The 16,530-nt window shown below is 36.1% G+C and overlaps 1 protein-coding gene across 1 annotated transcript in view; it reads right to left on the bottom strand.

Annotated features, from left to right (window-relative positions):
* POU6F2 (POU class 6 homeobox 2) overlaps nt 1–16,530 on the bottom strand; it is a 302,709-nt gene that overhangs the window by 234,874 nt on the left and 51,305 nt on the right. The window contains exon 2 of the mRNA XM_008921312.2: nt 12,311–12,482. Within this exon, the coding sequence (XP_008919560.2) occupies nt 12,311–12,482 (172 nt within the window). The remainder of the gene's footprint in view (nt 1–12,310; nt 12,483–16,530) is intronic.

Here is a 16,530-nt window from a genome sequence, read left to right as displayed (position 1 = left end):
AGGCAAGCCAGAGAGCAGGTTTTTTTTTCCACAAGGCCAAATGCACGTTTCTTCATGGTTCCTTCCTATCACAGCTGATAGATTCCTGATTCAAAATTCATAGCAGCTCCAGCTGAGTCCCTCAGCAGTGGGTACTTTTTAAGAGGTGTTAAATAGCCTCACATCCCATTGGTTTCAATGGGAGATGGAGATGTCTGGCTCCTCCATGTTACATGGCCCATGTATGGTTTGTAAATTGGAACCAGTTTCATGTACAAGATACACAACAGAACTATATAGTCTTTTTATTTCTGTTGGTTAAATCGAAGAATTCCAAAATGAGGAAAAGAGTTTTACTCCATCTTATCTTTACACTGTTAGATCCTCCCATTCCTTCTTAACAAAAAGAAGTATATAATGCCAAGACATGAGGTGGCAAGATACAGGTGTTAAAATTACTCCCTTTATATTGATATACTGAATTCAGCATCCTAATCTTTATCCAAATAAAACGTCCAAGAATGAAATGACCAGTGGGTGAAATCCTTATGCATCTGAGGGGGCAAAGGTTTTACCCTTGGAGCTCTTGAATATTCTGCTCTCAAAGAGAAAAGGGGAGGGAAATACATTTTAAGGTTATACTAATACAATGCCATTTAAAATAGCTCACTGTTCAAAATATTTGCTAAATAACAGAATGTGTGCTGTTTTAAGTAAAATTCCTTTTTGCTTAAAAAATATTTTTAATACTTCAACACTGTATTACTAAATAAACTGACAAAACATCTCAGAACTAACACAAACATGCAATTTTAATGCTTTCTAATCACACAAATCAGCACAAGATTTTTGTACTTCTGCATGACCTTCTTCAAATTATCCGTCCATTTTGGCTGAATCAGAATGAGCATGGGCTATTTGACAAAAAACACTAAGTGTGTGAAATGAGGGGCCCTCATCGTTTCTGCCAGACTCCTCTTGACAGAATGATGATAGAAGCATCACATTCCTGGGAGAGTAAATGCAAACTGACAGGAGATGAGCCTTTAGATGTTGAATATAATCTTGAATTGTGCTTGAAGTGTCTTATTATCTTGTCTTTTGATGTCTGAAGGGGTGGCTCATTGTTAGAAAAAGGAAAGCCCTTGCACATCTTTGCCATCTTTAAAAATTGTTTGGCCTTTAACAACTGCTTTTCCAACTAATGTCCATTTCTCCTGACAATAAATACGGCAGGTCGTCAGCAAGTGACAAACAATTTACTTTACATGCCAAGCTTTTATGGCTTTTGAGAGCTCATGTGGAAGCATATTTTAAAAAGCACTAGGAAATTAGCACCATTACAAATGTTAAGATGGCTGTGTATGTGTAGTTCACTGTGTGGTTATTCATTACTACATTTATGTTTTAAAGTTCTGTCTTTCCTGTATACAGACTGCTGTTAAAGTTCTTTATTTATCATTGACTAAAAATAGTCAATGAAAAATAAAGAGCAAGAAGCAATTTTCTTCTGCTCTAAAAAAAGCATTATTATAGATACAGTACATAGGTAATGCATAAAATCATATTTATTAATCATAACAAATCAATATCAGTAGTAGTATGACACAGTTTACCTGTACTGCAGGCCCTCACAATCACATCACTGTTTTTTCCACCTTCAAGCAGCTCAACTTTTTTCTTTTTTTTTTCAAACTTAAAAGTTTAATGACGAATCAGATCAATATGATTCCTTAGCAACTAAATCACAGGCACACTAGTTTTTCCTGTCACAGCACCAGTTTTGCGAAAGCAGTCAAGTTCTTTTTTCAGGCCTCCGTCACTCTGAGAATCCATAAGAATTCTCAAATGGATCATAAACTGTTACAGGGTTCAGGTTATTGTATCATTATAAAAACGTATTGATATAGTGCAGATGACAAGACATGCAGCTCTTGCACTAGTCTATTACAACCATCTGAATACCGTAAGAAATATCAGATATAAACAAAATAAAACAGTCAGCAGTAAGCTGTCTTTTAGGGAACACATTTTTATTTTTTTAAAACTGCCTTAAGCTGTTTGAAATACAGCAGTTGTATTAACCCACAGAAAAGAGAATACAAAACCAGAAGAATGTGTTATTAAAAATAAATAACCAAAACCTAATCAGAGGCTAGAGATTTTTTTTTAAATTTGTTGCAAGAAAGGGCCTGATTTTGCTCCTTATGATGAACATTTCACACCTCTGTCTGAGTTTTCAGACAGAGCTGAAACAGAACTCTCCCTGCACCCCTCCATGTCCTTTCTAGTAGAGCTCCAGACAGCTCCACTGGCACTACTGGGAGAATGCACCCTGTATTCAATACACCAAAAGCACACCAGCCTTTACAACAGTCAGGGGTCTGCTGTCATATGTGAGCTTGAAATTTGTAAAGTGCTATTCAAAATACACCAGCATCATTTTACACAAATGAGATAATGGCAGTGTGAGAAAGGCTTAACCCCCAAACTTAATCCCTTTGAGGTCCATGGTCACAAGCCGGAGTCCCACAAATCCAAAGTTGCTCATTGACTAGCACATCTCATCTAAGTAAACCTTTGCATCCTCTGGTCCCTCTTTTAGTCATTGCCTCATAAAAGCAAGGAGGTGTGGGGGCTGGGGAGGGGAGAGTGAGCAGGACCAGCTGATTGAAAGATTTTTTTTCTTGTCAGCAAATGTTATGAGAAGGTTCACTGTGCTGTATCCACAGAGTTAAAATGAGGAGTCTCCGAAAGCAATGCATCAAATCCCAGCAACAGAGCCACACAAGAGTTTCCTTCACACTCTTCATAACAGGAAAAAAAAAATCCCATCAACACCAGCAACTTATGCTTTTCTTGCCAGATATTATCACTAAATTTACTGTGCTTATGAGAGTAAAGTATATTCAATTAGTAGAAAAAATATTTTAAAATTATTTTCATTTTCTGTTTTCTTTCAGCTGTAAATTCCATTTTTCCTTCAGAGAGATTTGTGACTTGCAGTCCCAAATATTTATGATTTCAGGCAAGGAAGCATAAGAAAGGAGGAGAAATATCAAGCCTATACATTTACAGTCACCATTAATCTCATAAATATCTACCTAATTTCCTTCTCCTCCTTTCAATCACTGTTGATTTCTCTAGTTATGTTTTTCTTTTAGTAATAACTATCATTTGTGTTCCTTAATTATTTTTTTAAATTATTTTAATCCACTCTACCTAAAACCTTCTCTGCCTTTATGGAACCTTTACTTAGGTTTCAACGCAGGAGGTGGAGCCTTTGCAATACACATGCAAACCTGCATGGCATAACAGAAACCCACAGGAACCCCAGGACTGGTTCAATAATTCATCGTTTGTTAAATATGAAGGCAGCATAATTACAGAGTGGTTGCTCCTTCCTGTCAGTATGTTTGCTTGGCTGATCTTAGCTCCAGAACATGAGAAGCTGTAGAGCAGGGGCTATGTGCGAGGTGGAGGCCACGAACTAGCTTGCAAGTACTGATAGGATGAATGCCCTGTTGAAACCTATAGTCTTCCTGCATATGTGATGGACAGTCAGCTGAGACCTGTCAGAATCTGGCCTCATGTTTATTCAAAGCACGGATCAAACATGACATCTCTACACTGTGCGAATAAATCCTAATTGTATGCAAAAGAAAATGCAAAAACTGCCCCATACAGTATTTGCTCAAGAGATTAGACTGAACTCAAATGATTTTTCTTCCTTTTGAGTTAATACTGTGTTATCTCATGAAATAATTACACATACTTAATAGTACAATATATTAAAGTATGCCTTAAAGTATATTAAATGAAAAACAATTCTGGCTTCTTGATTAAACAGAGGTTTTAGATCATCCTCTTCACGGAACAAACTTCCTCGAACACTAAGATTCAAGCAAAGCATGGAACCCTAAAGAAGACCTTGACAGAGTAAAATGCATTTAAAGAAGACCTGGACAACAATTGCCCATGCACAGCTGTATGTGTTTCCAGCTGTGTGCACACACCAAGGGGCAGAAGAGAAAGGAACAGCTCCAAACCTGGCTGTAAGGAAGGAGAAGGGTAGGCAGAAAAGGTGGTACTTTCATTTTTACTGACATACTTTACAAGCCTTGTTGTTTGTGGTGACAAACTAGGCTGTGTGTCCATTGCGCTCTGGGAGAAGACTTCCTTTATCTTCTGCTGGAAGGAAACTGAATGCTAGTAATTCTTTATTCAATAACTTAAAACCAAGATTTTAAAATGTGAGACTATGTCATAGGAGACTGAGCTAGAAAATGAAAATGACTTAATAGAATCTCCAACAGTCATCAAAACATACAACCACCATCTGAACGGAAAAGCACAAAGATGTTTTTAAAAGCTAGTATTAGTGGAGTTCTATAAACTCCATACTAGCTTTCAAAGGATTAATCTAATTATAAATTGCTGTAGCCAATGCTGTTCTTAATACAAAAAAAGAGTTTTTATTTCTTATTTGTGTAACATTTGAATATTCGGTGTAACATGGAATTGTTTTAGGACTCTAAATTTTTTTATTGCATTAAAATAATGTATTTCATATTGCAATCACCCTGGATGACAATTTATATATATTAGATAGATATATATATTTCACTTTTGTAATCACTTTCAAGTAGTGGGATTACTCTGTATTGTGAAACATAACGTTCTCCTTAAGACAACTTCAAACTGTTCAGAAATTAAAATGACGGTTTACCTTTCTGAAAAAAAAAAAATACAGGACATCTGAGAAGAAAAACAGAATTCCCACTCTCCCAACAACTTTTCTTGTATGTTCTAAAATAAAAACAAAAATTCAAACAACTTTTAAGCATAGACAAGCAGCAGTTTAGTGTTAAAAAACATGTTTTAGAGTGACGGGATGTGCATTGTCCATTGATTTGGTAGATACAGATAGTCCTGAATTCTAGAGAACGAACCCAATATCAGTCTCTCTGGAAACAGCAGGCTCTACTTAGCCAGACGGAATGAGGTACTATTCTTCCCTAGATGACCTCTGCTTTTAAAATAAAAGGGCTTAGTCCCGCTTCTGAGAGCATCGAAGCAGTATCACAACATAAAGCAGGACATGTCACAATACAAATCTTCCTTTGTTTTATATTGATATTGATTGTTATTTTTATAAAGGAGAGAAAAAAAAAAGGTGGGAAAAGAGAAAGGGAAGACTTTATGTTAAAAAATATCGAACCATTTACATGAAAAAATAATATTCCTGTTGAAACATGCGAAGTATGACACATTTCATTTTATTCTGGTTTTGTCCCTCTTCAGCATGAGTTTTCTCATTTCATCATTTGAATGAACGTCTAACTCTGAGCTTGTCAGAATTTATTTTGTAACTAGCAAAATAATGTTTATTTTGATAGTACTAACGGTAGTACTAGTGGTAGCATATAAAAAGTGAGAAAATAAACCATTAATGGAAGAAACATTAATATACTGAACATGCTATTAAATCAAAGTGTAAAAAAATATAAAGCTGATCTTCCCATCCTTTGACCATCTTTAGCTAAAAATAGGGACCACAGGTGATGGATGCAACAGAAGAAACAGTTTCACATGGAAAAAGAATTAAATGAAAGAAGAACCTCTAAATGACAGAAGGAGCAAAACCTAGAAAGACAACACAACAAGGAAAACCAAGTACTACAAGGATCTTAAAGAGAAAAATGATCCACAGGAGAATGGCAACTGTTACTATGAGCTTCCTACAGCTACCTCTGCCTTTGGATATTTTTAAAAAATTTATTAACCTGACAGCAGGAATTTTTATACAGATTGCCCCCTGACGGGGTCAGTTTGGTATGAGCACTTGCTACCTCTTTGTTTAGCATAAGGAAATCAAGAGAGGTGTTAAGTGGTGCCATATGCACATTTGGTCAAATGTAACTTTGGTCCCATCTGCCTCACCTGCAAATTTCCATGGAGAACTTGCCTAATCATTTGAAGTCCAATAGAAGCATCCTTTTCTCCTTCCTTCTCTTTTCTATGCTTGCTTCCTTTTTAATGTGCAAGTGTCTGATCTATTATTAATCTCAAAACACAAACCGGCAAGGATCTCAATCAAAGAATGTAACAGTTCTTTCACAAATTACCTGTTTACTGTCTAGTAGCCAGCAAGTCTCCTTTGAAACAGCCAGTCATTTATGTTGCTTTTAAATAAGTTTGTTGTTATTTTTATAACTTCAAAGACAGGGAGAAGAAAGATTTACTAATTAAAAATGAACCATTTGTCATTCAGTCGTACCAATTACATACTGGGATTTAATTCTTTTTTTCACTCATTCTCTAATGTTATTCTGTGTACAAATACAGAAAATCAGACTTCAAGCCATTTAAGAAACACATAACATATACTTTGCTCAAAAACATTTAGCAAAGAAGTAATTTGAAATTCAGGAGAACAAAAAGAATTGTTTTTTAAAAAAGAAACAGAATCAGCTTTCTCTCTACTCGAAATATCTTTTGTTGTTTGATTGATTTCTTTTAAAATAGGCTGTCTTTGTCACAATTCAGGGACAGCAACAAGAGACTTCTTTATTTCCATACAGGCAAGGGAAGTGGGACTGCAACATTTGTCCTTCATCAGCCCAGTATTGCTTTCATCAAACATTAAGGGACTAAGTCTCTGGTCTTCTCAGAGTCGAAATGTATGTGCTAGCATCACCACTGCCTGAGATACCTGCAATACCTAAGCACAGCAGGAACGCTGAGCTGAGGATGGATTTTCTGTCTCACCCTTGCATCCTGTTTTGCATTTAAGTAGCCATAATATTTTTTTAGGCTTTAATTGGCATTTACTCCCCATTCACAAATGCATGTCCCACTGACAGAGCAAGAACTCTCCCAAGAAACCAGACAATAACATTATTCAGAGTAGTTATTCAAGTCCCTAACTATTTGCAAATACATATTTAAAAATGTTCATGTCAAATATATCCTTCAGAAATAACAATCAATCACATAGTCAGACCTCCAGGTTCTTTGAGAACTTATTCATTATTTGAGCAAGATACTATTACATTTTAGAAAATGGGTTTAAAAGCCTGTATGATGATCCAGTTCTGTAAACATGCCACCCATTCATATTTCTCATTGGCACAGTCTTTGTAATGAAATAGTGTTCCTAATCCACAGATTACTTGCTTTAATAAAATATCACACATTCAAGCACTAGCAGAATCAGTCCTATGACATGGATAACCTATACTGTCTCACAACAAAGCATCTGCAATGTGGAAATTACTGAAGAGACAAGAATCTTTATATGCAGATTGAACATATTTCAAAACTTTACTGCATCTAAAAGAAGGCTCTGATTTTAATACAGAGACCACTTGGGCCATGAACTTCACTGTCAGTACAGTGAGCTTTAAAATGCATGAAGAGCAACAAACACACATTGCTTTCTTCTACTGAAATTACCAAACCTTATCAAAGTGTTCCTGATGGACAGAGATCTCTTATAGGTCTTTAAAATTTGAGGATATAACCAAACCACTGAGAATCATCCTTAAATACACTGATGAAAGAAAAGCTCATAGTCCGAATGCCCCCAAAGGCTAGATACACTGTTAAGGATGATAATGTGAGCTTCCTCACAGCAACCTGGCAATGACCTCTGCTTTGACCTGTAGAGAGCAATGTCTCAAGAGGTAAAATACAATTTAGTCCTTTATTCTTCATAACTGAAATTATTCCAGTGCCATAAATTCTAATCAAGGCACTCCAATTTAAAAACAAACAAACAACAACAAAAAAAGAAAAATATAACATATGTTTCTTTACAGAATAATACAAGGGATCTACTAACAAAACATAATCAGCTAGAAACAACTTCTACCCTGTTTCTCTGCAGCATGTATGGCTATACATAAAGATGCACACAGTTCTGAAACATGGGTAACAAAATGGGAAAGGAAAATAAAATCCTAAAGCCAACACAGGTGTTTGAAAACAAAACCTTGTTTATGTAAATGTGTGCAGGTTCATTTAACTCCCATAACCCCGCTCCATATTTCAAGCATACACAGAATTATGAAAAGATCAAAAGCCTGCTAATGAACGAAAGAAAACCAGAGTCTTCAGATCCAGCCAAGGAATTCTAAGATCTAATTTCACTGGAACGAAACTTTGCCAGCAAAGTGAAAAAAAAAAAAAGGTTAGCAGTCAATTTTTTTTGCTTCCCAGCAATAATTAAATAGGAAACACTTGTGCTCCACAATTATAGGCTTGGTATTGCCCTCACTATATACTTACAGCTTTATTTATTTTGATAAGTTCGATGCATAGAACTAGAGACTCAATCTCAAAGAGCAACTTTTTATAATACAGTAAAATTACCTTAACATCAGTGCAAGTGCACTCCCAGCATTTTTTAACCATCTCTGGTTATATAACTAATTATGCCACAAATTACCATCAATAAAGGATTAATTAAGGACTGGATGTAACTCCAGGAAAGTCAGACTGAGTCCACAGGGGCTTTTGATGCTTGGACTAGCCACTTTGTTCTTGGGATTTTTACTGTACAGAGAATTTTATATACGACATGCCCCTGGTGTCTATACTAACTTTTCAATCTCAAAAGTTTATTACACAGATAAACATGAAAGGAGTTCTTCTTATTCTAAGGGTTTTTCAAAGAATACTTCATAACTTACACTAAACCTGTTTGAAAATATAGTATAAAACGGCAACTAGGATTCATTAATTTAGGATCAAATCCCAGGGTTCTTAATCAAGAGAAAATACTACTTAACATTAACAAAAGCTTTCTGTAGTTAGCACCGTGGCATTTGACCTGGGTTACTACTTTGAAGCATATTGCAGAGTAAGACAAGTTGATTGGAAAATGACACCATCTGGAATGTCAAGAGCCAGACTCAGTTTTTCTGTTTCTTAATTACATCCTATGGTTAAAATAGGAGATATTACTTCACAAATATTTTAAAGATTAAATAATACACTGCAAGATCTCCTGCAAAGCAACTTTGCTTCATACTGTACAGCAAAACTGCAATTCCTGTAACCAAAGCACTGTAGCTGTGCTAACTACATATTTCAAAACTGTACTTCTGAGTTAGTATGTTTCAGTATAAAGTCCTTTACCAATATTTTGCACTTCAGAAAGTATTACTGACCATTTTTTCTACTATTTTCTTGTTTCATATGACTTCAGTATCAAAAGTCTTCTGCATGCAGATATGCAGATTCCAAAAAGTCCACTGGCATAAAAGCAGAAGTGGAGGATTACAGACCCCCAGACTGCAGGACAGAATTCTCTTTCAAAAAGAAACAAATTTAAAAAAAAAAACAAAAACAAAAACACAAAAACAAATAAAACAAAGAAACAAACCAAATCACCACCGCCAGGAGAAAGAAAGCCGGCAAACAACAAGCAAGCACAGCCCCTTTAATCACAGCTGCTCCTGTCATTACTCACAGGTAACAACTGCACCACGGTGACAAAGTGCATCTTCCCAAACACCTGTACACCAGTTTCAGGTGGGAGATATTTCAGATCATCAGAAACTACTTATGCTGGTATTTCTCATTTGCTTTGTCACCGATAGCAAAGCACCCAGAAGAGAAACAAAAGTTTACCTCATCTTTTCAAAAATAAGTACAATTAATCGTACTCCTGCCCTTTCCTTACTGGCATCAGGTACCAAAGAAGTGCCATTTTAACAATTAATTGCACTATTTGCTACCAAAATAAAAAATAAATACCCACTGTTTCTATGGCATACAGTGAAATACCAAAATAAGGAAGTCCGAGAATAAGGAGGTGGATTTTAGGAAAAGGTACAGGTAAGCAATGCAGGTGTTTGCAGAAATAAACTCATCCATCAAAAAAAGCTAAGCAGAATGTGTTCAGTAAAAGAGAATAAAGCTCTTCACATCTCATCATTCAACTCTGTTCCTCTATGTGAAAACAAGGCTCGTGAAATATTGCTAACATCAACGAGACACTCAAATGTTGGTCATTCATTCCAACTAAATCAGTACAGTATTTTCACAAATTTTTCAAAAAACATGAAAGCATCAGTGTAGAAAAACTTTGTTCTCTATGGACCTGTCTCATCTCCTTGACTTTCTAAAATGCTCCTCCCTCTCCTGCTTAACAGATTGGTCTATATTTGTGTATCAGAACTTTAAACAAAATGACACATTTATTTTTAGTGTTTACTGCAAATCTGTCTCAAGAGATGTATCTGTGACATAATGGCTAATCATCTTTACTTTACATTTGCTCAGTTTGATGCTCAAATTTATCAAAATAGGCCCCGTCCTTTATTTTTATGTTCTCAAAGTTACTAAAATTAATTGACAAGAGTTGCTGCTAATAGATAATTGTTACAATTATCTGTCATAATTGTAACAAAACCTCAATAAATGGTTCATGAGTTCATGCTGAGGTAGTTGAACTATTTCTCCTACTTTTTTTACTTGGGAACATCTTTTTAGCAGAATAAGAATCAGGCTAGCAAACATCTCACCAATACAAACAGCACAACATATTAATTTGTAGCTTTTTCAATAATGCTTTTAGGGACATAAATTATATTTTCAGTCCAGAAAGAGACAAGATATGGTTGCATATCATTTCTATATCACACACAGCAACTCTAATGAAAGTATCTGTATATATTTCACTACCACTGTAGAACATCCAAATGACAATGGCTAAAAAAATATCCTGCCCTTTATTAGAAGACTTGCCTGATCTAAAAACAGCAAACAGACATTTTCACTCTTCCCAAATTAAAAGCCCATTTTTTGCTTTATAGATGCCTTTAATAGATGCATCCTAAACATTTGAGCAAATAAAATATAAACAGAGCTGAAGATATTTATACTATTCTAGACAACTAATAGTCCTCTCAATTTTACACATTACAATTCTTTCCTGGATGAAATAGGCTAAAACAATTATTATATGCTTTTTGAACATTCAAACTGCTAATGGAAATTATGCTTTCCATGGAAACAATGATTACTAAGAGGGTGCTTAAAATGGATGTGATATTCAGTAATGTTCATCACTGCAATTGAGAAATTAAATTTTAGGATTTTTAATTATTATGATTTTCCCATATCTGTACTGAAGCTATTTAGTCAAACATTTTGTGCTGTATCTATCAGTAATGGGTAAAGAACATTTTAATATAAAATTGCAGGTATTCCTTTGTTTTAAAAAAAATCTTGCAGCTATTACTGTAGCTGGAATACTGAAATCTGAACACTCTTACAGATTTCCTTACAGATTATGAAATCAAAACTTGAACCTTAGAAAATGGGCTCTCACTCTCACTCCCTTAAAGCTGCATTCCCTTTAAACAAGATCATTTTGCCTTCAGCTTCCACCTATAGAATAATGAAAAATAAGGAAAAGCTCCATTTCTATTGATGTTTGTCTCAGGTCACAAATGGAAATAATTAAAAGGACTCTTTCAGGAGTGCAGTCCCTCTAAACCCAAAATGTCACAATGTACCATACAGTGCTGCTCCAGCTCAGGCATCTATCAACATCTATCACTCACGCAAGCACCTCAACAGCTCTGCTCCCTTTTCTGATTAGAGATCAGAGTTGCTTGAGTTGGCTTACAGGGTGTCATCTCTTTGAATGACAGATGTCTGTGTTGGAGTGCCACTCTTGCTGCTTTGTTTTGATTGTGAAAGGTTACACTTATCTGGCACAATTCAGAATATTCGAAAATAAATAAAAATTGAAAAGGTAATTTCTCGTTCCACGGGGTTGAGAAGAAATATTTAATTTCTAATTTAAATTCCAAAAACCTTAGCTCTACATGCAATACCATTGCTAGTCTTTGTTTATTCAGTACAAAGTGTTTTCTATGAGAATGTTTAGTTTATCTTCAGTCAGTTTTATTTTTACCATTTAAAATTACAACTTTTCGGTTTAATCCAGCCTCAAAAGAGCTGGTAGCATGTGAGACACACCAGCACCTGATGCAATAAATGTTAATTAAGTATTTGAAGAAAATGATCCCCATCTCTTATTTTACATTAGAGTCCATGGATCTGAAAAAAAGACAAAACATCTGCAACTTGCATAAAATATGTTCGTTGTTAACAAAAGTTTTCAGGACTGATGCTGTCATTCTGGTGACCAGTTGCAAAGGGAGCAGAGGGCTATATGCTTGCATGCTCCAAGCTACTCCTTCCTACTTACAAGAAAATTGAGCGAACAGAAAAAAAAAAAAAGAACAGGGGGAGATTGCTCTTCCGGACAACATGGTAGCAGTGAAATGAAATACCTAGACAGACTTACCGAAGAGCTTGCTGGGAGTGTCCTCGCTGTCATTTGATTCCACAGGCGCAAGCAAGGGCTCATTCAGCTCGTTGTCTGAAGTAGCTGCCTTGTCCTCACCTCTCAACTCTGCATTCATTTCACTCCGCAGTGACAGCAAGGGCTTACTGACTTGTCCAGCTATCATTGGATCCTAGGATGGGGGAAAAAAAGAGTGAGGGGGAAAAAAAAGTGGCAGCTTTGGTGTACGTGTACTGTCTCTTCCACTCCCTCTCTTACACACACACACACACATACACTCTCTCTCTCTCTCTCTCTCTCTCTCTCTCTCTCTCTCTCTCTCTCTTATCTCTGGCTGCTCCTGCTGTTATTGCTGGCTGCAGTCAAGTGAAGAGCTATTACAGATCCAATGAGTTTTCCATTACTCCCCACCCTATTAAAGCTCAACTAGCATGTGAGAGATTCAGGATGCTTTGGAGAAAAACTTCTAAGGAAGCAACATAACCAACACAGCTTTAATTGTGGGATGTGCTTTTTATGTGTATATGTCACCCTGTCCTTAACATAGTAAGAAAAGAAATTCCTATATGCTCCAATGCTATGGAAGTGGAGCACCCTGTGAGGGCTCCATAGTGATTTAAAGAAGCATCCTCAGCTGTACAACATTAACAAAATCAAAAACACAGTTTTTAGTATTCCACCATATCTACAAAAATACACAGCATAAAATAGCCATTTCATTACATACATTCATCAGTGACAGATTTCTAACTATTCCTGTCTCTGGGATACTATGGTCCAAAAGTCCATAAACACACAAACACACATTTTTCTTTTGAAAATAAAAACCACACAAAACATTTTCTAAAAGATAAAATTAGGGAAGATACTTACACATACAGTTAGCAATTATTCTTGTGTTTGCGACATCATATCCCCCATAAAACATTACACATACATATACACATTTAAGTTTTTTCTTGATGATTTGAATTTGTTTTATCTTCCGCTCATTGAGGACGTTTGGGGGTCAGGCATTATTTCCAAGCACACTCAATTACTCCGTTTGTAAACTAATAAGCATAATATCATGACAGCATGGAAAGCAGAGTAAAAAAAAAACTGAAAAAAAGAAAAAGAACAAGTGACCTTGTTGCTCTCTCTAGCAGCTATTTATTGCAAAGTTCATGCCCAAATGGTTCTTATGCAGAGAACAGGTGACCAGCGAGCAAATAGGTTGGCTAGCATGTTCCCTCTGTCCCGTCCTCACATTGGTTGATGTTTGCCTATGGGTTTTTTAATGTATTCATGTCTGAAAAGTGAATTTGATATGACACATGATAATCTATGAAAATGTTAATCAATACAAATAGTTTAAGCTGTCATCAAATGCACTTCTTTAGTCAATACTCATATTGCCGAAAACAATGTCACTGTCACCAGGACTTAATTTGCACAGCACTTAAATATTGGACTCTGTGCATCAATGCACTCCTCTTCAAATACTGTAGGTAAACACATTTTCTCCCTATTTAAGGCTGAAGCACTCAGCACACATTTAGTTGAGCCGAATCCTCCCCTTTGAATACCTTGATAGGTCCACTGGAGGGCAAAATTAATACTTAATTGAATCTCACAGTCATCAAAATAATCAATACTTTTTTATTATTTATTCTTTACAGTCTGTTGACTGTTTCAAACCTCTGAGGGAATGGTGGAAAGGATTCATGGTTTTGAAACACTGTCATTTAACAAGGTAATTTTCAGTGGGGCATTAGGGGTTGTGAAACATATAATAAAACAAAAATGGTGGCTTATAATGGGAAGAAAGAAAAGAATTATATTTCTGCCATCTAACAAAACAGGATAAATAAAAAAAGCAAGTGCGAGCAGGAGAGGGAGAAAGGAGGGGGAGAGGGAGAGAAAGACTGGCTTTTGAAGGGTTTTATCATATCAAGAGCAGAGCTGAGCTTTCATAATGCTGACATTTCTCATTCTGACAATCCTAAACAAGTGGAAAGGATGAGATCGCAGATATCATCTTTCATCACATTCCCCAGCTTAAGAACCAACATGACAGCTTCTCTCCCCTTTACACTGTTAATTACTAAATAAAATACTGCTCTCTGTCAGCATTAGATTATTGCAGATAGCAACCACAAACATTACTCCGTTGTTTTGGTTTGCCTTTTTTTTTAAAACCAGTGATACCTGCCTTGAACTCTTCAGAAAATAAATTAGGCTTGTGTCTACATATTGTAAATATATGAAACATAATCAATTTAATCAATGTGGTCAATCCATGTTATTGTCAGGCTAAATTGCTGGTGATTTATTAACATTTCATTTACTGTATTTATTAGGCAGCAACAATCTGAACATTTCTTAGATGTTTCTGGAGAGGAAACAGAAGTCAACAGATTTGTTCTGCAGACACTGTAAAAAAACTCTGACTTGTTTTCCCTCATACTCATACTGCACTGTGGACAGTCATTTACTGAGGCAGAAACATATGTGTGTTTACTTTCATATACTAAATAATGTATTTTAGCAGATTTTGCAGTTAAAGGTCATTGTGAACACAAACAGCACTGTTTCAAAGTCTGTGCTGCTGCTCTCAGTTTCTGCTATTCAAAACTAACATCAAGATTTGATACTAACCTCCATAACAATTGTGAATCCAGAAAAAATTTGACCCATTTCATCAAAGTAGTTCAGGGAGGGAACTAATCCTGTCCGCACAGCTATACTCCTAATCTGAGGACTAACAGCAATCTAATAGTGGATTCTTACATCAGTAGGATTCTAGATTAAGTCTAAATTGCCAAATTCTGAAGTTGAATATACAAAAAATGGAAGGAATAAAAATGTAGGAAATGTGACAGCACTGGGAGAAACTTCAGCCCTTAGATGTACAGCAACTTCAGTGGGGCTAAGATTTTACTTGTTATATATATATCAATAATTTGGCCTCATCTGGAGTACTTTGTTCATTTCTGGTTAGCCCATCTCAGAAGGATACATCAGAAAAAGGTGCAGTAAGATTGATAAACTGATGGAAAAGATTGTGAGTGTTTACAGAAGAGCGTGACTAAGAATGAGCATGGTCAAAGCATAAAAGATGGCAGGGAGAAAATGTAGATCAGGAACTATTTACCCTACCTCATGTGAGGAGGAAAGATGTCTCCACTGAAATGGGAAAAAGTAATAAATCTAATAAAAATAAATTATATTTTTCCAAACATAAGTGGTGGGAAACCTGTGGAACTTGCTGGTGCAACGTATCACTGAGACCCACACCACAGTAAACATCAACATAGTCAGTCTTATGGCTGGGCAGGCTCTTAGCAGTGAATTTAAAAGAGCTTTGCAAACACAGAGGCAAGGACTATAAAAACTGAAATAACACAAACTGCTGCCGCCTCCCTCAGACAGCACCAGAACCTGTAGTTAACCCCCAGTGTGGCTCTCTCTGTCAGGTGGTAAATAAACAACAACTTTCTCTATAAGTAGACGGATTAGATACTGCCCAAATTTTTAGTCTACATGAAGACTAAATAAATCGCTTAAATGATGGGTTAAGGGAAGGTTTGTTTCCTTGAAAAACTTACTTTAAAATGGACATTTTTAAACTTCAGGTTATCTCCAGACCTTCAATTGCTTTCTGTGCCTGTTCTGCAGTGAATTATGCATGATTAAAAACTATTGCTTTTATAAAACATATAATAAATTGTAATTCCACTGTACAGCAAGTGGCCTAGTCTGCAAAATCCCTCGGTGAACGGAGGGATTGTTCCTATATTTCCCAATGGCCTCCCCAGAAAAAAATCCTAGAGTAATTACTGTGACTGCTGCAGGCCCAGCAGTCTTCTCCTCCCCTTCTGCCCTCCTCCAAGTCCGTTCCAGAGAGGACCCACAACATTGGAGTGAATACATTGAGGCAAGGAATTGCGTACACATTTTTGTGGCTAATACTGTCAGGATCTGTTCTCCTGCACTAGATGTCTGTGGGCTTGATGCTCAGCATTTGCTTTTTGGAAGGTGTTATAGGTCAGCTTACACTTTGCACTGTAACACAGGTCCTTCCACCGACTGACAGCCACACAAAAGTTTAAGCTTTTCATATGCAAAGAGGAAAAGTCTAGGAATGCATAAAACCAGCAAGATGAACTTTGTAAAAAGGGTTAATACGCTTTAAGTAAGAGGCATGGGAACATAACAGGGATACAATGCTTCAGAAT

Source organism: Manacus vitellinus, unplaced genomic scaffold (genome assembly GCF_001715985.3).
Source record: "Manacus vitellinus isolate BGI_N305 unplaced genomic scaffold, ASM171598v3 scaffold_3_pilon, whole genome shotgun sequence".
NCBI lineage: Eukaryota > Metazoa > Chordata > Aves > Passeriformes > Pipridae > Manacus > Manacus vitellinus.
The sequence above is the reverse complement of the archived record's forward strand: the minus strand, read 5'-3'. Positions and strand labels throughout refer to the sequence as shown.